The following is a 22,479-nucleotide window of genomic DNA, read 5'->3' on the forward strand; positions in this document are numbered from 1 at the left end:
TGTATAATTAGCCTTTCTCATCCTTCATCCTACATCTATTCTCTATATCTACTGCTCGGAGTGTCCCTTTAACTTTACAAAGATAACGCTGTGTGATCTTCAAGGCTAAAATGAATCAATATACAGCAGTATTATTGAATAGATAGGCTATCCCCAACTAATCAGAAGGTGAATAGTGATCATGGGAACATAGGGTACATCAGCCTCTGTGATTGCTTTGAGATGGTAGAAAGTCTTATCCATATTTCTGATGGCGTACATGGTTCATTACCTGATTCAAACCAATTATTATTGCAGTATTCAGAGTATGAAGAACATTTATTAGAAATCATTGTAAGATATATTGTACAGGCACATCGGTGTAAATATTTGAACATTTGAATTTACTATTTCTTCTTCCCTTTCTTTGCTCCTTTCTTCTTTCCTTTGTCTTTCCCCGTCTCTTCCTCTGCACCAGGCATTGCTTTGCTCCTCTTCTTTCCAAGTGGTGTCTTAGAGTACCAAGTCTGTTACAGGGGCAGATGAGAAAGTACAGTTATTTTAAAGCATTTTGGAAAATATTGGCCACTGATATCTTTTGACCATTGGGGCATGTAATACAGTTAACATTTTTCCATACATAGAAGAATTTGCATAAGTAACTGTGGTGAGCCACGGGGTGTGAGGTGAGGTGCAAGGGGCAGATGATGTTGCCCAGGGGTAGATGGTATTAATCCCTTTGTGTTCGTGACGCCAGGGCGTCGTTTGCCTGTGTAATAAAGGTCCTTTACTCTTTATGTGAAAACTTATATACACAGGGGGAGATGCTGCAGGAGAGCCTCGGGGACAGACAGGGACTCAACCTGACAGGACTGTAGGATCATACTGGACCATATCCCGTACTGGGACACCACATAACAACAAAACAAAATGGCTGCTATGCAAAGCTACAGTATGTTATGGATCCAAGGGCTCGGTGGTAACAGCCAGGTTAAATGGACTGTATCCTCAAGAAATTACATATAATTGAATTGTGGACTTATACATACATTTGTTCTATTTTCCTTTCTTTTTTTTTTTAAATGTACTTTCATTAATTCTAAAATATTTTAACTAGATACTGAATTCCAAAGCCCAACATTGGTTTTGCATTGGCTAGTCATTGGTTAGAAATGAGACATGGCACCTATGACAAGGCAGGTACATAACTCACTGTGGTGCATGGATCAGGAGCAGGAAGATGAGACATGGAGCGTGGAACAAGACCAGAAAGATGTGGGGATTAGACAAAGACAAGACAATACCAGGCTAGGTATACAGACCAGGAATAGAAGCCAGGAGAACTGATAAAAGGAACAGACCAGGAGCTGTTATCATGAGTACAAATACTAGAAGCAGACCATAAGCCAGAACCGGGAACATTGTCATCAGGAACAAACTAGGAGCAGAAAACAGAATGATAGGTGGAGTACGGCCAGGAGCAGTAATGTGGTCGCAACACAGGAACATGGTCACACCACAGGAATGTGGTCACAGCACAGGAGTAAGCATTGCAGAGCAGCAATTTTCAAAACCTGGGTGAGTTAACTATTGCTTTACTTCTGCAGCAATGTGGTTGGGCAACTAAAAGCATTATAAATGGGTAGATCCATGCTATGCTGGCACTCAGGCAAGGGTCATCAAATAACGTCTATCCCACGCATCACTCTGTAGTTATCTTGGTGGGGCCTAACACCTGGTTGCATAAATTGCAAAGTATGCAGGGTCTGAGGCACTACAGGAGGAAGTGAATCAATTCTGCATTTTATCTGAAACCCTGGTACCTCGGACCTTGTGTATTTACACATGGGTTTGGAGAATTGAACTATGCTTCTGGTTTCAGATGCTATCATCTGTGGCATTAAAACACAACCCATACACCAAACAGAAGGTGGAGGATGAAGCTGGAACGGGACCCCTACAGTGCTGTATGTGACATCCAGATTTCACCCAGCTCACCTTGGGTATACACGATAGGCTCACTTGTCAGCTTTACTATGTAGACTGGGGCAGGATCAGTAGTCATCTCAATAACATTAGAGGGCAGGGGATTTATTATGAGACAACATTTCTATTGCACTACTGGAGTCTTAGATAAAGCAACCTGGTGTCAATTTACAAAATGTAAAGGCTCTATGGGGAGATTTATCCAAAACCTGTCCAAAGGAATAGATGCTGAGTTGCCCATAAGAACCAATTAGATTGTTTCTTTCATCTTTCAGAGGCCTTTTCAAAAATGGAGAAAGCAATCTGATTGGTTGCTATGGGCAACTTTTCCTCTAGACAGGTTTTGATACCCCCCCCCCCCCCCCCTACATGCTGCTTTCAATCCACTCTCTGGTACCTGGGGAGGAGAGCTGTACCCTCTCATCTTGTTGACTGTATTAGTCTATTGACACTTTCCTGTTCATAAACTGCCATTCAATTCAGAAAGTGCTGTTCTCTCTATTCAGACAATGCTGAAAGTGTATGAGTTTCTCCAAGATGACCACTCATTGGAAGTTTTTAAAAATAAAAATAAATCTCTACAATAACTAAAATAAAATACAAAAAATATAGTTTTTTTTTTTTTTTTTTACAGATATACACTAATAAAACTGACATTAAATATACAAGATATAAGGTTGTCCAGTAAAAAAAAATGTATCCCCTACCCACAGATCCTGGAGGATCCGACCACTGGGACCCCTGAGATCTCCTATATAGGGCCTAACTCTTGCCACTCCACTTACCAGTCAGCTGCTTCTCCCCTAAGGGCTTCGGCCCCCAACTGGTGCTGGACAGCAGTGACGCCTGCTCAGCCAATCACCAGCTCAGATGGGGTAACTAAACCAGTACCGTATGTACACCGACATAATCTGTTAGCAGAGTTTGGTGCTATTTGTGCAATGTAGGAGTTACTGTCTCTTCTCAGGGGAGAAACAACTGTTCTGAATTTTGGGGTCATTTGGGGTTTATTATTTTCCTTTCTAATGCAGAAGTAACGTCAGAAGACTTACAATGTCCAATGCTAAACATGATTTGTATTATGCAGATAACACACTAACCTTAAAGGCCTCCTCCTCTTCTTTGTAGATTGGTTCCTGTTTGGACAATGAACCCAGAAATTCTGCTGCTGCTAGTGGCTTTTGGGAAAGCTGTCTTATTCGTCTTTCATTGAGCACTATGTCCACTGCTTGCACCATGTGACTGGGGGTAAATCCATCTGTGATCTTGGCCAAAGCACTGTAATTTAGAGAGGGTGCACTGTCTACCCGAAGGGAAATCAGCTGCTTCCAAAGAACTGGAGAGAAAGGATACGTGACACAGGTTATATAATCTACAGCCAGGACTAACCGGGGAAAAGGCTTTATTTTGGAAAATGCAATCTATGAATTTGATTTGGACAATATTGCTAAAGCTGATGTTTATTAGTTTAATAGAGGTTGCATATATAGATATTGAAGCTTGTGTCCAATCAAGAAAACCTCCTTGTTTGCCTTAAAAGGGAGGTATTTCAGTACAGTAAGAAAAAATGAGCTCGCCAATCTCTCGGCGTCCTGCCACTGCTGCACTTCTATTAATCTTTATCGCGGATTGTAAGGACTATATATTACATCAGCGTTCTTATTCAGTGTATCTAGCTTAGCGCCTCAGTCATGTTCAACATGATTTCCCTTGAAACGGCATTGGTGGTACATACTGTCCGAGGTGGCTTTAATATGCTGACTAATACATTACCTGAAGCGTTGAGAACTCCTGCTTGTGGTAGGGGTATGAAACCCCCTGTTGAATATTATTTCTAATCAATAAAGGTTGCATGCCATTTATTGAGAGACTTCAATTATTCCTTGCTTCAGCTATTATTAAAGGGGTACTACACTGGCCAGAATTTGGAAGCAAATGTTCCAAACGCTGTTTTCGCGCTGCGGGGGTTGCCCGTCACGCCCCCTCCCATAGACTTGCATTGAGGGGGCATGACCTTGATGTCACGAGGGGGCGTGGCCGACCCCCGCAGCGCGAAAACAACGTTTGGAACATTTACTTCCGAATGCTGGCCAGTGGAGTACCCCTTTAAGCTAATTATCACTGGATGATGCTAAATATGGGTTGTCTAGGTTGAGATATTAATCATTCATGTATCCGTGGTTGTCTTGTCAATGCTGATTAATGATATGGCCATACTGGTCTGGGGTGCGATATTCTTGCAATTTTTATATAAATTCTTCTTGTGATTTTTTTTTCTCCTCCAATCTTGGGAAGTCACTTCTTTTTGTGGTGGTTTTTAACTGAAACCTATTAAATGTTATTTTTTATGGCACCTCTAGTTGATATTCTTAGTTTCATAGCCTTTGGGGGTAGTACTATTGGCAGACATTTGGCCATAACTAATATATATTGCTTTGATGCAGCATACAGTACACAGAGCTGAAAGAAGATATCTGGATACACTGGGGGATATTTATCAAAGTTGTCTATGTCCCGCATCAATATAGACCAAACTACAGAGGGTTAGGCTGGTCTATTGTGCGCCTAATTTATCAAAAGGCGCACGGCTCTTGATAAATTCTGCGCACAGACTTCGGGATCTATGCTTTGGATTGTATTTAAACCTGCTCCAGTATGGTCTGACATTTCGGCGTACTTTCAGCCGATGCGACTTGTCGCTGAAAAGTCGCTTTTGATCAATTCAGCACCGTTTTTCTGTCTAAAATAGACTAGAATGCATCATGTTCTAAAAATCCTCTAAAGCAAAAGTCTCAAAAAAGTCGCACATATTTAGACTGCGACTTTCTGTGCGACAAATTTTGACAGGAAAAAGCAGTCTAAATCCTTTGATAAATATCCCCCATTGTGTAGTGTTGTGTTTGGTTACTGCAGCTAAGTTCCCAATTTAGTGAATGAATGAATGAAGTTCAATGGGGGAGATTTATCAAAACCTGTGCAGAGGTAAAGTTGACCAGTTGCCTATAGCAACCAATCAGATCGCTTCTTTCATTTTTACAAAGGCCTTTGAAAAATGAAAGAAGCAATCTAATTGGTTGCTATGGGCAACTGCACCACTTTTCCTCTACACAGGCTTTGATATACCTCCCCAAATGTATTTTGCAGGCTCTGCAGCTGTGGCAAAGAGATGATCTGTGGGGCTTACTAGTGTCAGACCGCCACCGGTCAGACATTGTTAACCTATTCTGAAGAGAATCCATCATTGAATACGTTCTGGAAACCCCTTTAATCACTAAGCCTGAGATATAAGCCTGAGATATAAGCCTGAGATATAAGCCTGAGATATAAGCCTGAGATATAAGCCTGAGTCATAACAGCCTTCCCCAGGAGAACTCAAAATGTATGCAGTAAGGCAACTCAGGGGAATGACTTTTGGCCCTTCTGGGCCCCCGATATTTGTGATGCCAAGCCGTGTACCAGTATGGAATTCTTTCTCACCCAGGCGTGCTGCATAATCTGGCCGTGGAACCAAAACAATTTTCTTGTACACTTTACACAGAGGTTTGATTTCTGCATCAAATGGTCGCTGACTGGTTCCTATGACAATTATTCGATCTTCTGCTCTGATGGATTTTAACAGTTTTGGAAGATCTTTCTTCAAACGTTTGGGGTCTAACTGTTAATGACAAACACGAAAGATGGTTGAGACTAAAACATTACAAAATGTATCAATAAAAGATGTACAGTGATCCCTCAACTTACAATGGCCCCAACATACAATAGTTTCAACATACAATGGTCTTTTCTGGACCATTGTAACTTGAAACCAGACTCAACACACAATGTACAGACAGTCCAGATCTGTGATACATGTCCCAACTGGAGGAACTGACCAATCAGAATGGGCATTTTACTGGTAAATCACCTGTATTACTGAAGTGCATGCACTGACTGATGTCTGGTAGCGCCCCCTACAGTACAGGGAGGAACTACAAGTTCCATACTACTCCTTACTTGTGCCAGGGTTAGCTGCTCCTTTGGACACCAAGTAAGGGTGGCTCCATTTGGGACACTGGGGGGTATGTATGAAGCTTTTTACCCTGTTTTTTTGCCTGTGATTTGTCACAATTTTTCCTTTATGTCATTTTTTTGCGACAAACAATTGCGCCAAATGGTTTAGAACAAAATCACTGATTTCACTTTGTTAGTCGTGATTTCAGTTACAATCATTCTTTTGTCTGGAATTCATTAATTGCGACTTTTCGATTTGGAGCAAGTTTAGGCGCAAATACCTTCATTTAGGCGCAAATCTACACCATGAATAAAGTGACAGAGAAAATAGTTACAACAATAAAATGTCCCAAAGTCAGATTTACTGTCTGGAATTCTGGGGTCTGCGCCTTTTGTAGGGCTACATTTGTGCCAAAATTACAAACTTGCGTACGACAATTGATAATTTTGGCGCAAATATGCTCCATTTGACGCAAAAAAACATACATAAAATCACACATTGCTACACGATTATTGATACATGTCCCCCACTGTGTGTACTGTATTGGACCCTGAAGAAGCTCCTATCCTCTACATAAACCATTGTTTCCCAACCAGGGTGCCTCCAGCTGTTGCAAAACTACAACTCCCAGCATGCCCGGACAGCCGTTGGCTGTCCGGGCATGCTGGGAGTTGTAGTTTTGCAACAGCTGGAGGCACCCTGGTTGGGAAACACTGACACAGACAGTGATTCACAGCTTCCAGCAGCTATTTCTTACTTTTATATGTAAGGATTTGCTTTATCTGGATTGGTTATGTACTTTTTCCTATTTTCGGATGACATTTTGGTGGCTTCAGAACCAATTTCCAGGTTTCCATAGAGTTCTGGTCTCAACATACAATGGTTTCAACATACAATGGCCATCCCGGAACCAATTAATATTGTAACTTGAGGGACTGCTGTATTCAGTATACAGTATATGATAACACATTATCACTGTTAAGATGGATCTCAAATGGTTTTTAATTTTTTAAAATCTTGTAATCTCATGAAGTCCTATAGCATGGATGTTGCCGGTGTGGTATAGTATACATAATGGACACAAGGGGGCAGTAAATCAATGAAGCATAACTAGTATAGTGGAAATGTACTGGACAAATGTGTTACATTTCATTCACTGGATTAGTCCTGGCTGACAGTGTTCATTTATCTAATGGATTTGAGCATGAGAATAAATAAAGAATACAAACGACCTAAAGTTAATAAAGTACTGAAATAAGTGGAAATGAGATAACACGTGACATACAGTTTCTCAGTAGGGCAGTATAAGCTTTTATAGAGGAAATCTTACTCATCCATGGCAATGATAAAGCTACATTGGCACTAGAGATGAGCGAACTTACAGTAAATTCGATTCGTCACAAACTTCTCGGCTCGGCAGTTGATGACTTATCCTGCATAAATTAGTTCAGCTTTCAGGTGATCTGGTGGGCTGGAAAAGGTGGATACAGTCCTAGGAGACTCTTTCCTAGGACTGTATCCACCTTTTCCAGCCCACCGGAGCACCTGAAGGCTGAACTAATTTATGCAGGATAAGTCATCAACTGCCGAGCCGAGAAGTTCGTGACGAATCGAATTTACTGTAAGTTCGCTCATCTCTAATTTGCACCTTGCGATACTCATTTACCTGTTTCTCTGTCTTTGGTACCTTCTTATAAAACATCTTTTCTGCCTCTTCGATCCAGATGATGGATGGCTGCAGCTGTCGGGCCACCTGGAAATATTTGACAGTAATCTTAAAGTCTATCTCCATCTTCATTACCACATACTCAATGGACGCGCAGTCAATTCTCATCACATTTGTGTATTACATCTGCTTCTGAAAATCCAATTAAAACTGAACCTTTGTTCCCATCGTATCCAAATATTTGCATTTACTGCTATTCCTGATTAGTTTGATTCATGTACTGGAAAGAAATGCATATACATTGTGGTCTCATATAAATAAACAGATGCATAGATCAATGTCTATGGCAAGTTCTTAAGTATGCTATTACCTCCAATCACCACTAGAGGATGTCCTTCTATCACTGCTACACAGAACCACATCTGCCTCATTGACATCACCTGCACATTCCAGAATACAGTACCTATCTACCATAAAGAGCAGAAATGTACCCTAAACTTCACATATGCACAACCTACTCTTTAAACTGTATACATTGCAGAATACAGTACAGTGACCCCCCGACCTACGATGGCCCCGACATACGATCATTTCAACATACGATGGCCTCTCAGAGAAGGCAGCATCAACATACGATGCTTTTGTATGTCGGGGCCATCGCATAAACGGCTATCCGGCAGCGCAGTCTGCTTCAGCTGCCGCGGGATAGCCGTTTACGGTGGCCCGTGTGGTCCGCTGACGATCACTTACCTGTCCTCGGGGCTCCGACGCATCCTCTTTGGTAGCCCCTGCATCGCTGGCGCTCTCCATCGTCATCATTATGTTGCTGCGCACGCCGTCTCGTCATCCAATAGGAGCGGCGTGTGTAGCGACGTGATGGAGGCGACGTGAGAGAGAGGATGCCAGGGAAGCAGAGGCCTTGCCGGAGCGTCGGGGACACCTCAGGAACGCGGCGACAGTGATGGAAGGCGACATCCAGGGCAGCGGTGACGAGCGGTGACGGTCCGGAGCGGCGGGGACAAGTGAGTACCACTTCCTATGCCAGTGGTCTTCAACCTGCGGACCTCCAGATGTTGCAAAACTAAAACTCCCAGCATGCCCGGACAGCCGTTGGCTGTCCGGGCATGCTGGGTGTTGTAGTTTTCCAACATTTGGAGGTCCGCAGGTTGTAGCCCACTGTCCTATACTTTACATTGCACGGATCCCTCAACATACGATGGTTTCAACAAACGATGGTCCATTTGGAACGGATTACCATGGTATGTTGAGGGACCACTGTACCTATACACCATAAAGAACAGAGATGTACCCTAAACTGCACATATGCACAACCTACTCTTTAAACTGTATACATTGCAGAATGGGGGCAAATATTTTTAATTGGGTTTTGCCAACCTGCAGCACCCCAGTTATTTCAAAACCACAACCCCCAGCATGCTGGGAGTTGTAGTTTTGCAATGTCTTTGGAGCCACCAGCTGGAGAACACTGCTGTGTAGTAATGATAGGTTGAGCAAGTATAGGAGTTATGAAGACATAGAGGGAGATTTATCAAAACCTGTCCAGAGGAAAAGTTGCTGAGTCGCCCATAGCAACCAATCAGATTTCTTCTTTCATTTTTGAGAGGCCTTTGAAAAATGCAATAAGTGATCTGATTGGTTGCTATGGGCAACTCAGTAACTTTTCCTCTGGACAGGATTTGATAAATCTCCCCCATTAAGTTTTAAGTAAAAGTATTTTGCACTTAGAAAACAGTCAGACAGTTTAATAATACTCCTTATGGTAGAATCTAGGGGAGAAGTATCAAGCGGTCTTATAGTAGGATTCTCTTTGTTGCCCATATCAACCAATCACAGCTTAGTTTTCTTTTTACCAGAGCAATATGAGAAATGAAAGAAGAGTTGTGATTGGTTGCTATGAGCAACAAAGGGAATCTTATAAAACAGAATGAGAACTCTCCCCCATCTTTGACGCCCAAGTTTCTCTTTATTTCTCATATGCTCTGAGTCACTCTTTATCCACCTTTATCTATGTGGTGAGCCATGGGGGTGCGATGTGAGGTGTAGTGGCAGATGGTGTTGCCCAGGGGTAGATGGTGTTAACCTCTTAGTGTTCGTGATGCCAGGGCGTGGTTTGCCACCCGAAGGTAGCACCGGTAGTCCTAGGTTAGGCAGGGCAAATATTAGTCCAAGACCAGGTTAAGGTTAACAGTAGCTTTTACTGAGATAAGACAGTCTATACAGTTAGGCCAGGATCCCAAAGAAGTGACCAGTAACACAAGGGATCTGGCAGCTTGCTGGGACTTACAGTGACTTTTTTTTTTTTTAAAGCCGAGGAACGTGCTCTCGATTCACCCAAAGTGCAAGAAAAAGTGCAAACGTGTTACACTAAAAAAAACGTGCACAAAGGATGGGGTCTATCGCAAGCCCTTCTCCGATAGGAGAGAGGCCCCCCAACAAACCTTACCCTTCGCCTCCGGACCAAAAGGTACCTGCGAGGTTCCAGGTTCGATGTCCCTTTTCGCCGAAGCTACTAGGGGACCACAAATGCTCCCGGCATCCTCCTTGGCGTTAGCCAAGGTATCTGCCCGCAGAGCCGATAACAGTAGGTACCCTGCCAAAGCAGGAGTACCTGGGGTGTTTTCAGGGAGGTGCGGAACCTAATGGCCACACACACCTCCCCTAGACCGCCAGGAGGGACACCAAGAAGGGCTACCGCATCCTGACAAATCCTGTGAACACACAACATACAAAAAGTGACACAGTGAAACAAAAAGAAATAAATAAGTGAATTTGTGCAGATATACTGCCCGGACATCCGGCCGGATCTATAAAAATTTCTCTGATCCTAGCCAGAAGGCCGGGAATCAAGAGGTGAGTGCCACAAGGTGAAGAGATTATGGTGCCCGTGTTTCCACTCAGTGAGCCGATTCTCCCAGTGAGTTTCGGCACCTCTGGGTCACCACTCCCCGAGGCACAAAAGTACCTCGGCTCTAGACCCTCTCAGCCTCATGGCGAGACCTGGAGGGAACAGGTCACATCGGGGCAGCCGTCGAGCTGATTCCTCAGAACCAGCCCCGGAAAGCCCTGGTACACCTGCATCCTCCATGCAGCACCCATCCCCACCAGCATGAAAACTGATAAGAACAGATACTACAAAAGGCCGAGAAGTGACTTTGACAGACTTTATCACAGCCACGCTGACTATAATAGACTTGACTTGACTGAAGATAGTGACAGCAGACAGATGACTTGACTTACTGACTTGTGGCTGCAATTTAGGCTTGAGGTCCCCAGATGTACTGGACACTGGCTCTGAGACGTCTGGACTGGACTTGACCTCAGGATCTAAAAGAGTGATTGTAGTAACTCCCCGTCTTATAAAGGGGGGCTGAGCAAGGTGCCCATAGGCTAGCTACGGGTCATCTGGTCACCTGGTGCTCTCTGGGTAACAAAACATATGACTTAACATGTGACTAATAACCATGTGACCATATCAAAGGTCCTTTACACTTTATGTACAACCTATACATTTTATGGGGAATAGTGCAGGTGAGCCCTGAGGACGTACAGGGACTCAACCAGACAGGACTGTAGGAGCATATCCCGTACTGGGAGATCACATCTACATATTCCATATTTACATTTCACCTCCACATGCAGTGTATATTTTTTTCTGTCAAAAAATGTTGTTTTCCGGCAGCCATAACCCTGTGAAGTCACTGGCCCATGGGTGCCGGGTTGCAGGCAATAAATCAGGAGCAGTATTTGGCGGTGATGTAGGCCGCAGCTGTTCTGCCTCTACCATTGAATAATTCATTATCGAAAAATGTTACTGTTGGCAAAACTGTGCCCTGGCTACACAACCCCCTCACACTCCCGTATCCTTAAAATTACTTTACCATGTGACAGCATCTTCCTCCTCCTCCTTTACACTTGTATCTAATACAGTGGTCTCAAACTTTGGCCCTCCAGATGTTGCAAAACTTCAACTCCCAGCATGCCCGAACAGCCAACGGCTGTCCGGGCATGCTGGGAGTTGAAGTTTTGCAACATCTGGTGGGCCACAGTTTAAGACTACTGATCTAATACAAGCTGATCATGGAGGATATTACACTAAATGACTGCTGGACAACGAATTGTTGGGCCAGAAATGTTTTATATTTAATAAAAATGGCTGATTTATCATGGACCAAGGTAGTTTATCTGCTGCTTATATTGTCAAGATACCCAAAAACCTCCTACAATGTACGTCCTACGCATACCAATATAAATTTCACCAAAGACAATAGCGTACTAGGGACATTAGATTTTGAAAAAGTACTTTATTAACATAAATGCAAAAATTCACAAACATTTAAAAACATTTAAAAGACACAAATATTGCATGTCAGAAATGCCGCCAAAAATGCTGAGAGAACCAGGGGGCAAGACACTGGAGCGTCTAAGCACTGTGATACCAAAGGTATATATAGAATGCAGTAATGCCAATTCACTGTATTAATAAATAGGTATGATGCCTATATGTTAATTAATAGGGAACATCCCCGGAAGAAGCCTTCATTGGTGAAACGTTGGGTGGCGGGCGGCAGGCACTCTATTTCTCCTCCACTTGGTTAGTACATTTTTCTCTGTATATGTCTATGCACTGTCCTATGCTTCTTTATTTAAGCCATTTGTTTCACTTACTGCCTTGTATTATTTATCTTTTGTGTGCCTTGTTTGTATACTTGGCCTCTATATGGGAATGTTCCCTATTAATTAACATATAGGCATCATACCTATTTATTAATACAGTGAATTGGCATTACTGCATTCTATATATCCCTTTGGTATCACAGTGCTTAGACGCTCCAGTGTCTTGCCCCCTGGTTCTCTCAGCATTTATGGCAGCATTTCTGACATGCAATATTTGTGTCTTTTAAATCTTTTTAAATGTTTTTGAATTTTTACATTTATGTTAATAAAGTACTTTTTCAAAATATAATGTCCCTAGTTCGCTATTGTCTTTAATGCTTATATTGTCAATCTAAGATTCAACCTGGCCATTCAGTATTTTGTTGGATCTCAGGGTGCGTTCACACGATATTACTAGCAGGGGGTTTCATGCTGCGGGAAACCTGCTGCGAGTTATGCTACCATTGATTTGAATAGGTCCACAGACAGTCCGCAATAGTGTCAGATTTGCGGACTGTCCGCGGACCAATTTAAATCAGTGGTAGCGTAACTCGCTGCTAGTGTGAGAACGCACACTCAGACTAAAACGTGCCAGCTCACATGACCCTTAGATTCTATGTGGATTTTAAAAGTTTCCCTCAAATGTCTCTAGTCAACATTAAAGTCTACCTGTCGTCAACAAAAACGTATTATATAATGTAGATAATACCATTATATGTATATTTGTAATATACATTGGTTAAAAAATATGTATATTTTTGTCCCTGCAGCTATTGTCTGTGTGTCTCTATGAGGAGTCCAAATACAGGAAGAGTATGTGGACAAGCAGGGTTCTGTGCACTAAGGACAAGCAGGGCTCTGTGCACTAAGGACAAGCAGGGCTCTGTGCACTAAGGACAAGCAGGGCTCTGTGCACTAAGGGCAAGCAGGGCTCTGTACACTGAGGACAAGCAGGGCTCTGTGCACTGAGGACAAGCACGGCTCTGTACAGTGAGGACAAGCAGGGTTCTGTATACTGAGGACAAGCAGGGCTCTGTACACTGAGGACAAGCAGGGCTCTGTACACTGAGGACAAGCAGGGCTCTGTGCACTGAGGACAAGCAGGGCTCTGTACACTGAGGACAAGTAGGGCTCTGTACACTGAGGACAAGCAGGGCTCTGTACACTGAGGACAAGCAGGGCTCTGTACACTGAGGACAAGCAGGGCTCTGTACACTGAGGACAAACAGGGCTCTGTACACTGAAAACAAGCAGGGCTCTGCACATTGAGGACAAGCAGGGCTCTGTACACTGAGGACAAGCAGGGCTCTGTACACTGAGGACAAGCAGGGCTCTGTAGACTGAGGACAAGTAGGGCTCTGTACACTGAGGACAAGCAGGGCTCTGTACACTGAGGAACAGCTGGGCTCTGTACACTGAGGACAAGCAGGGCTCTGTACACTGAAGACAAGCAGGGCTCTGTATACTGAGGACAAGCAGGGCTCTGTGCAGTGAGAACAAGCAGGGCTCTGTACACTTACGACAAGCAGGGCTCTGTGCACTAAGGACAAGCAGGGCTCTGTACACTGAGGACTGGCAGGGCTCTGTACACTGAGGACAAGCAGGGCTCTGTACACTGAAAACAAGCAGGGCTCTACACATTGAAGACAAGCAGGGCTCTGTACACTGAGGACAAGCAGGGCTCTGTACACTGAGGACAAGCAGGGCTCTGTAGACTGAGGACAAGCAGGGCTCTGTACACTGAGGACAAGCAGGGCTCTGTACACTGAGGAACAGCTGGGCTCTGTACACTGAGGACATGCAGGGCTCTGTACACCGAGGACAAGCAGGGCTCTGTATACTGAGGACAAGCAGGGCTCTGTGCAGTGAGGACAAGCAGGGCTCTGTACACTTACGACAAGCAGGGCTCTGTGAACTAAGGACAAGCAGGGCTCTGTACACTGAGGACTGGCAGGGCTCTGTACACTGAGGACAAGCAGGGCTCTGTGCACTAAGGACAAGCAGGACTCTGTACACTGAGGACAAGCAGGGCTCTGTACACTGAGGACAAGCAGGGCTCTGTACACTGAGGACAAGCAGGGCTCTGTGCACTGAGGACAAGCAGGGCTCTGTACACTGAGGACAAGCAGGGCTCTGTACACTGAGGACAAGCAGGACTCTCTGCACTAAGGACAAGCAGGACTCTGTACACTGAGGACAAGCAGGGCTCTGTGCACTGAGGACAACCATGGCTCAGTACACTGATGACAAGCAGGGCTCTGTACACTGAGGACTGGCAGGGCTCTGTACACTGAGGACAAGTAGGGCTCTGTACACTGAGGACAAGCAGGGCTCTGTACACTGAGGACAAGCAGGGCTCTGTACACTGAGGACAAGCAGGGCTCTGTACACTGAAACCAAGCAGGGCTCTGCACATTGAGGACAAGCAGGGCTCTGTACACTGAGGACAAGCAGGGCTCTGTACAATGAGGACAAGTAGGGCTCTGTGCAGTGAGGACAAGCAGGGCTCTGTGCACTAAGGACAAGCAGGGCTCTGTACACTGAGGACAAGCAGGGCTCTGTACACTGAGGACAAGCAAGGCTCTGTGCACTAAGGACAAGCAGGACTCTGTACACTGAGGACAAGCAGGGCTCTGTACACTGAGGACAAGCAGGGCTCTGTACACTGAGGACAAGCAGGGCTCTGGGCACTGAGGACAAGCAGGGCTCTGTACACTGAGGACATGCAGGGCTCTGTACACTAAGGACAAGCAGGGCTCTGTGCAGTGTGAGGCTCTGTGACTTGCTACGGGGTCACACATCAGGATGATTGACAAGCCAGGAGCCTGCACAGAGCCCTGCTTGTACTGCCCTCCCTTCCTGTATTTGAGACACACAGGCAATAGCTGCAGGGACAGCACTTTTTCACCCAAAAATATATAAATTTTTAAACAAATGTTTATTACAAATATACATATAATGTTATTATCTACATTATATAAAAAGTTTTTCTTGACGACAGGTACACTTTAACCAATCTAGCCAAGATCTTCATTCTACCATCAGAAATTTTCAGGGGTCCTTTACTGTTGAAGTCAGGGCTCTCAGACAGTGCAAGGAAAGGGGGCAGAGCCAGCACCAAGGGGCCCCTTTTTATATGTCATTTGGCCCAGGCCCTGATGGCCACCCTGCCCTTATCACTTCACCTGTCTTTTTGACCTTCTCCATCTTACTTGTGTTTCAACCGATTACTGGATCGGAGTCTTTCTATAAGTCATTACAGCTGGCCAATGCACTTAACATAGCTGTCAGTGAATGGCAACTTGACCAATAGCTATGTTCCTCGAACGCCCCATAAATGTGTCCGTCAGCTTGACCAAACTGGCATTTTTTGTGATCACTAGATAGTTTTGTGACCTAAAACTGACCCATGTGTCAGGAACTGTCAAGAGCATAAGCAAATTCCCACAGCAAACCTTTCCTGCTCTGGACAGTTCCTGACATGGCCAGAGGTGTCAGCAGAGAGCACTGTTGTCAGACTGGAAAGAATGGTCAGACTGGAAAGAACTGCACAACTTCCTCTGGAGCATGCAGCAGCTGATAAGTACTAGGAGGATTAAGATTTTTAAATGGAAGTTATTTACAAATATGTTTAACTTTCTGGCACCAGTTGATTTTAAACTTTCTTTCCACTGTAGTACCCCGTTTAAGGAGCTCATACTCTTCCAGCTTATCTCTTACTGGAACAAAGATCAGGCTTTTTAAAACCCATTTCTTTGTCTCTTATATCTGCCCTCATATACATTATACATTAGATAGTTTGCCAGTACCTTTGAAAAAACAGCAGATCAGTCAACCTACATGTAATGTGTAAGGCAGCGTTTTCCAAACGGTGTGTCACCAGCTGTTGCAAAACTTCAACTCCCAGCATTCCCGGACAGCCTTTGGCTGTCCGGGAATGCTGGGAGTTGTAGTTTTGCAACAGCTGGAGACACACTGTTTGGAAAACACTGGTGTGGGGCATCTTTAAAATATACACTGCAAGCATTTCTATATACTTGCCTTAAGCACCATATGCAGCATCATCTGCAGTCCGCTTTTGCCTGGGTACTTTCCAGAAATGTTAGCGGGTGATAGGTTAAACAGGTTTGCTCCAGTTTCATTGCAGATGGCATTCACCAACATCTTCTTTCCCACACCCGCTGGTCCTGCTAGAAGAAAGGCTTTCACCTGCGGAGCTTTCTCATGGACTGATTCGCAGCCTGTCAAACAAAGATGAAAAGTTAAAGCCCATGGAATCCAAAATCGGTAACCAATAACCACAAAATAAATAATGAAGTATTCGCTTTTCTAAATTCTGGAAGCTATTTATTAGCAATGTGCACAGGTGTATGGCTTTAGTTTACAATATGTGTCTTGGATGAGCAAATATTGGGTTCTGTGTTAACATCCGCACAATTGTGCAATGGAGGTATCAACTACTACAGCCTGTCACATTTTGCTTATTTCCCAAATAAAGTAGAAGCCGAATTTGCAACATTCTTTTGTAATCCAACTGTAATGGTCAACGGGTGTGGACCCACTGTGCCACAAGAGGTAACTGGCCAGGCAGGCAGAAGGGACAAACTGACACTAAAGAGAGCTTCAGACACAGCAGAGCTGATATAGGTGTTTATTAGGCTATGTTCACAAGGGCAATGTCCGTATGGAAAATTTCCGAGCAGACATTCCCTCCACAGCGGAGCGCACGATGCTAGCACTGCTTGGAAATGAGCCGTCGGCAATAGACATGTCTATTTTTTTTTCTGCGGACTCTGGAATCTTGACTTCCGCAGCAGAAACATCTGCTGTGGAAATTCTGCCATGTGGCAGCGCAATATAATCCCATTGATATCATTGGACTCTGCTGCTGCGGAATCTCCATGTGGAATTCTAATGCAGAATTCCGCATGGAAATTCCATTGTGTAAACATACGCCTAGCGGAGCAGGAGTGACAACAGCTGGCCAAGATGGCTAAGGGAGTAGGCTGGCTGGAGCAGGCTGCAACAGACAGGAATTGTGGTAGGCAGTCCAAGTTCATTAACAGGAGAGACAGGTCAGGTTCCAGGGGATGAGACAGAGGCAAAGTCCAGTAGACAGGCAGGATCAGGAACACAGGATCAGCAGACAGACAGAGACCTTAGCAGTTCTGAATACGCAACTTTGCTGAGGCCTTGGACATCAAGTGTGGCAGACATATATATGTATATATATATATATATATATATATATATATATATATATGCAGTGCCTGGCTGGGATTGGAGGAGGATTCATTAAGGAGTGCATGCTGGCTCTATAAAACTAAGGAAATACAGCAGACATATGGCACAGAGAATGTCATCCGATGCTGGGTAGAACCAGCACACATGGTACGCTGGTGGTTGACAACCAGCAACATTACACCAACAAGATACAGGAGATGATAGATAAGCACTAATGGACGTGGCAATTAACCATCATGTTAAACCTTGACCTCTACAACACAATCAATAAATCCTAAGAGATCTGCTCTATACATGTTCTCATTAACACTGTTTGCAGCAAAATAGTGCCACATCTTTAACAATTTCCTTCCTTGGTACTCAACAAACAAGGTAATTGTGAATCCTGGAAGAAAAAACAGACATGGCCGCACATCCACAATTTTGTATTATGATCTAATTGCTTCTCAGCATAATTTCAAAAACTAACAGGTTGTTAGTATATACGTTTTGATCAAAAGGTACAAAGCCCACTCGCCACGTCAATAGGTGGCCTTGACGTGGCGAATGGGCTTTGTACCTTTTGATCAAAACGTATATACTAACAATCTGTTAGTTTTTGTAATTATGCTGAGAAGCAATTAGATCATAATACAAAATTGGGGATGTGCGGCCATGTCTGTTTTTTCTACCAGGATAAACAAGGTAATTGACTCTCACAATGTTCTGTCTTCATTTGCATTAGCTTTGTTATGTCTGATAATCATTAATGAGGTGTGTCGTGCAGCCAGGAATGGTTCTGTACATCTTTTCACTATAGAACCTTTTGTGATGAGTTCTACATCGCCGTCTTAACCGTACTACATGACAACAAAGTCACATCTGCCTCCTGTTATGTAGAAACATCCTCGTTCTTCAGCTGGAATCACAACATGTTCTGCTCCATAAAAAGAGATAATATTCACCAAGACCTGACCTGGCCTTCACTATCCTCCCCACACAACTTGCACCAAGAAGGGAGTGACTGAGAGCAGCCATGTGTTCACCATGTTCTTACAAGTGACTTCAATATACTGAGGTTAAAGGGGTTATCCAGGAAAAAACTTTTCTTGATATATCAACTGGCTCCAGAAAGTTAAACAGATTTGTAAATTACTTCTATTAAAAAATCTTAATCCTTTCAGTACTTATGAGCTTCTGAAGTTAAGGTTGTTCTTTTCTGTCTAAGTGCTCTCTGATGACACATGTCTCGGGAAACGCCCAGTTTAGAAGCAAATCCCCATAGCAAACCTCTTCTAAACTGGGCGTTTCCCGAGACACGTGTCATCAGAGATCACTTAGACAAAAAAGAACAACCTTAACTTCAGAAGCTCATAAGTACTGAAAGGATTAAGATTTTTTAATAGAAGTAATTTACAAATCTGTTTAACTTTCTGGAGCCAGTTAACTGTCTCTCTCATTAAGTAAGTGAGTATACCCTCATCATGTGAGGTAAATATACACCCACAAGCTGCTACCAGTCCATACTGGAGACTGGTATCTACTACAAATCTCTATTCCGCATCTGAGACAGAGATTATCATCAGGAGGGAAAATTAAGTAACCATTGCTGGGCTCCAGCAGGTCTCTGGCTGAAGTCTGTGCTACATGCCTTCACGTAACAAACCTTACCACCCTACACCCTGCAATAAGGAATTGTAGCACAACCAGTCATGGGTAGTGCTGCTCACGAATATTCGCAATACGAATTTTATTCGCGAATATCGCATATTCGCAAATTCGCGAATATTCGTGAATATAGCGATATATATTCGTAATTACGAATATTTTTTTTTTCTTTTTTTTTTTTCACAGTACACATCACAGTGATCACCCCTCTCTGCTTGCAGCTTGTGTGGTGTAAAGAAGGCTCTAATACTACTGTGTGAGACTGGTGTGCGAATTTTTGCATATACGAAAATTTGCATATGCTAATTTTCGCATATGCGAACTTTTGCTTATGTTAATTTTGCATATGCTAATTTTCGCATATGTTATTTTCGCATACGCGACTTTTCGCATATGCGAAAATAAAACAAGAATATGCGAATATTCGCGAATATATGACGAATATTCGTCCATATATTCGCGAATATTCGCGAATTCGAATATGGCCTATGCCGCTCAACACTAGTCATGAGTAAAATAAGTTGTCTAAGTATTCACCACCATGAGCCAACCTCCCCTTCCCAAACTCCTCTAGAGATTTGCTAAACTTTTCTTTTACAAAAGCTACCAAGGGGTACTTAGTTGGAAAACAATTTATTTTAAATCAAAATCTTAATCCTTCCAGTACTTATCAGCTGCTGTATACTACAGAGGAAGTTGTGCTGTTCTTTTAAGCCTGACCACAGTGCTCTCTGCTGACACCTCTGTCCATGTCAGGAACTGTCCAGAGCAGGAGAGGTTTGCTAAAGGGATTGCTCCCGCTTTGGACAGTTCCTGACATGGACAGAGGTGTCAGCAAAGAGCACTGTGGTCCAACTGAAAAGAACAACTCAACCTCCTCTGTAGTATACAACAGCTGATAAGTACTGGAAGGATTAAGATTTTTTTAATAGAAAAGTATCCTGGGCCACTGAAGGCTCTTAGTACATTAACAAAAAGAAGTAGAAGATCCTAGAAGTGATCTTCTCCAAAGTCAGCAAATTTTGGGGCTGTTTTTTTATTAACCCATTTTGTACATGGCTCCAACAGAGGACCCGTTGATACTGGTCAATGTAATTTTTTGTTGGAATATTCAACAATGACATCTTCTAACATGTCTAACATAACACTCTTTATACCCAGTTATTAACCCATTCACATAGATTTTCAGCATTCTTAACCCCTTAAGGACGCAGCTCATTTTCACCTTAAGGACTGAGACCTTTTTTGTAATTCTGACCACCGTCACTTTATGCATAAATAACTGTGAGATGCTTTTACCGATTATTCTGATTCTGAGACAGTTTTTTCGTGACATATTCTACTTTATTTTAGTGGTAAATTTTTGTCGTTACTTGCATCCTTTCTTGGCGAAAAATCCCCAAATTTTATGAAAATTTTGAAAATTTTGCATTTTTCTCTGCTTGTAAGGAAAATGGATATTCCAAATAAATTTTATATTGATTCACAAATACAATGGCCCACATTTATCATTGTCTTTAGACAGTTTTTTGTGTCTAAAAAAGGCGCAAAAAAGGCGCAAAAAAGGCGCAAGCTTGTTTTTTTGCGCCTTTTTTTGACCCTTTTTGTTTACACATTTCTGCTGATTTTGAGTTGCAATCCACTGATTTTGAGTTGCAATCCACTGATTTCGGCAATACACATGATATAAAGGGATTTATCATTGCGGCTTTTTGTAAAAAGGAGCAAAAAAAGGCGCAAAGCCATTGAAAAGTCTCTAAAACTAAACCAGCCCAGACATGGTGTAGCTTTTTGGTCTATGTGTAGACAGAAATTTTAGAAAATGTGAACCTGCACAAAATTTATCAAAGCTCTTTTAACTTTTAATAAATTTGGTGCTCCTACACATTATCAGCACACACAAAAAAAAGGTGTAAAAAAATGCTTAACTTGCACGGCAATGATAAATGTGGGCCAATATGTCTACTTTATGTTGGCATCATAAAATGGACATATTTTAACTTTTTGAAAAAATTTGAGGGATTCAAAGTATTACAGCAATTAAAAAATGTTCATGAAAATTGCAAAATCTGAAGGGACAGATGTTACAGAACTACAACTCCCAGCATGCCTGGTTAGTCTAGGCATGCTGGGAGTTGCAGTTTGGCAACCACTAGAAGGGTAGCAGTAAAGATCGCTTTACTGCCCCCTTCCTCCCCCCCCACCCCCCACGGTCGCTTCCCTACCTGCACCGCTAGTCTACGCTGTCTCCACCGATGATCGCCGGTCCCCGCCGCATCTTCTGGTCAGGTACCCGCTGCCATCTTCTCCCCCCGTTCTGCCCAACATCCAGGGGTGGGCAGAGCGGGGGGTTTCCATGGCAACCCCCTGTCCTGCGCTGCCATTGGTCAGCATTCATTTCTGACTAATGGCAGGGGATGATCGGGGCTGTCACTGACAGCTCCGATCATCCTTATTTTCCGGACGATCGGGTCACCAGAGACCCGATCAGCCCGGAATAGCAGAAAATCACATGTCTGAATCGACATGCGATTTTCTGCGATCGCGGACAAGGGGGGGGGGGGTCTCAGGATCCCCCTCGGCGATGTGGCGGGATGTCTGTTGAATGATTTCAGCAGGCATCCCAGTCTGGTCCCCAACTGGCTAGCGGCGGGGACCGGATTTCCCACGGGCGTATGCATACGCCCTACGTCCTTAAGGACTCGGGATGCAGGGCGTATGCATACGCCCTACGTCCTGAACAGGTCAAAGGGGTACTCCGCCCCTAGACATCTTATTCCCTATCCAAAGGATAGGGGATAAGAATGTCAGATCGCTGGGGTCCCGCCGCTGGGGACCCCCAGGATCTCGGCTGCAGGACCCACCTGTTGCGGCTTCCGGAAACGCTGAAGGCTTCGGCTCCCGACCACGGTGCCGCGAGTTCGTGACGTCACGACTCCGCCCGCGTGTGACGTCACGCCCCGCCCCTCAATGCAAGTCTATGGGAGGGGACGTGACAGCCGTCATGCCCCCTCCTATAGACTTGCATTGAGGGGGCGGGGCGTGATGTCACACAGGGGTGGAATCATGACATCACGATCTCACGTCATTGTGGTCGGGAGGCGTTAGGATGAGAGCCTCCAGCGCTGCCGGAAGCTGCAACAGGTGGGTCCTGCAGCCGATATCCCGGGAGGCCCCAGCGGCGGGACCCCCACGGTCTGACATCTTATCCCCTATCTTTTCGATAGGGGATAAGATATCTAGGGGCGGAGTACCCCTTTAAGTATCTCATGTAAGTCTTGGCCTAGCTGGT

General features: G+C 43.9%; 1 protein-coding gene across 3 annotated transcripts in view; it reads right to left on the reverse strand.

The window, feature by feature from the left end:
• Positions 1-299: 299 nt before the first annotated feature.
• Positions 300-22,479, reverse strand: part of IQCA1 (IQ motif containing with AAA domain 1) — a 242,073-nt gene continuing 219,893 nt past the window's right edge. For all 3 annotated transcript variants that reach the window (XM_056533244.1, XM_056533245.1, XM_056533243.1), the window contains 5 exons: positions 16,338-16,537; positions 7,623-7,709; positions 5,443-5,620; positions 3,066-3,301; positions 300-506 (listed from right to left, as the gene is read on the reverse strand). In XM_056533244.1, coding sequence (XP_056389219.1) covers positions 387-506; positions 3,066-3,301; positions 5,443-5,620; positions 7,623-7,709; positions 16,338-16,537 — 821 coding nt within the window. In that variant the 3' untranslated portion in view covers positions 300-386. The remainder of the gene's footprint in view (positions 507-3,065; positions 3,302-5,442; positions 5,621-7,622; positions 7,710-16,337; positions 16,538-22,479) is intronic.

This window comes from Hyla sarda, chromosome 8 (assembly GCF_029499605.1).
Source record: "Hyla sarda isolate aHylSar1 chromosome 8, aHylSar1.hap1, whole genome shotgun sequence".
Lineage (NCBI taxonomy): Eukaryota > Metazoa > Chordata > Amphibia > Anura > Hylidae > Hyla > Hyla sarda.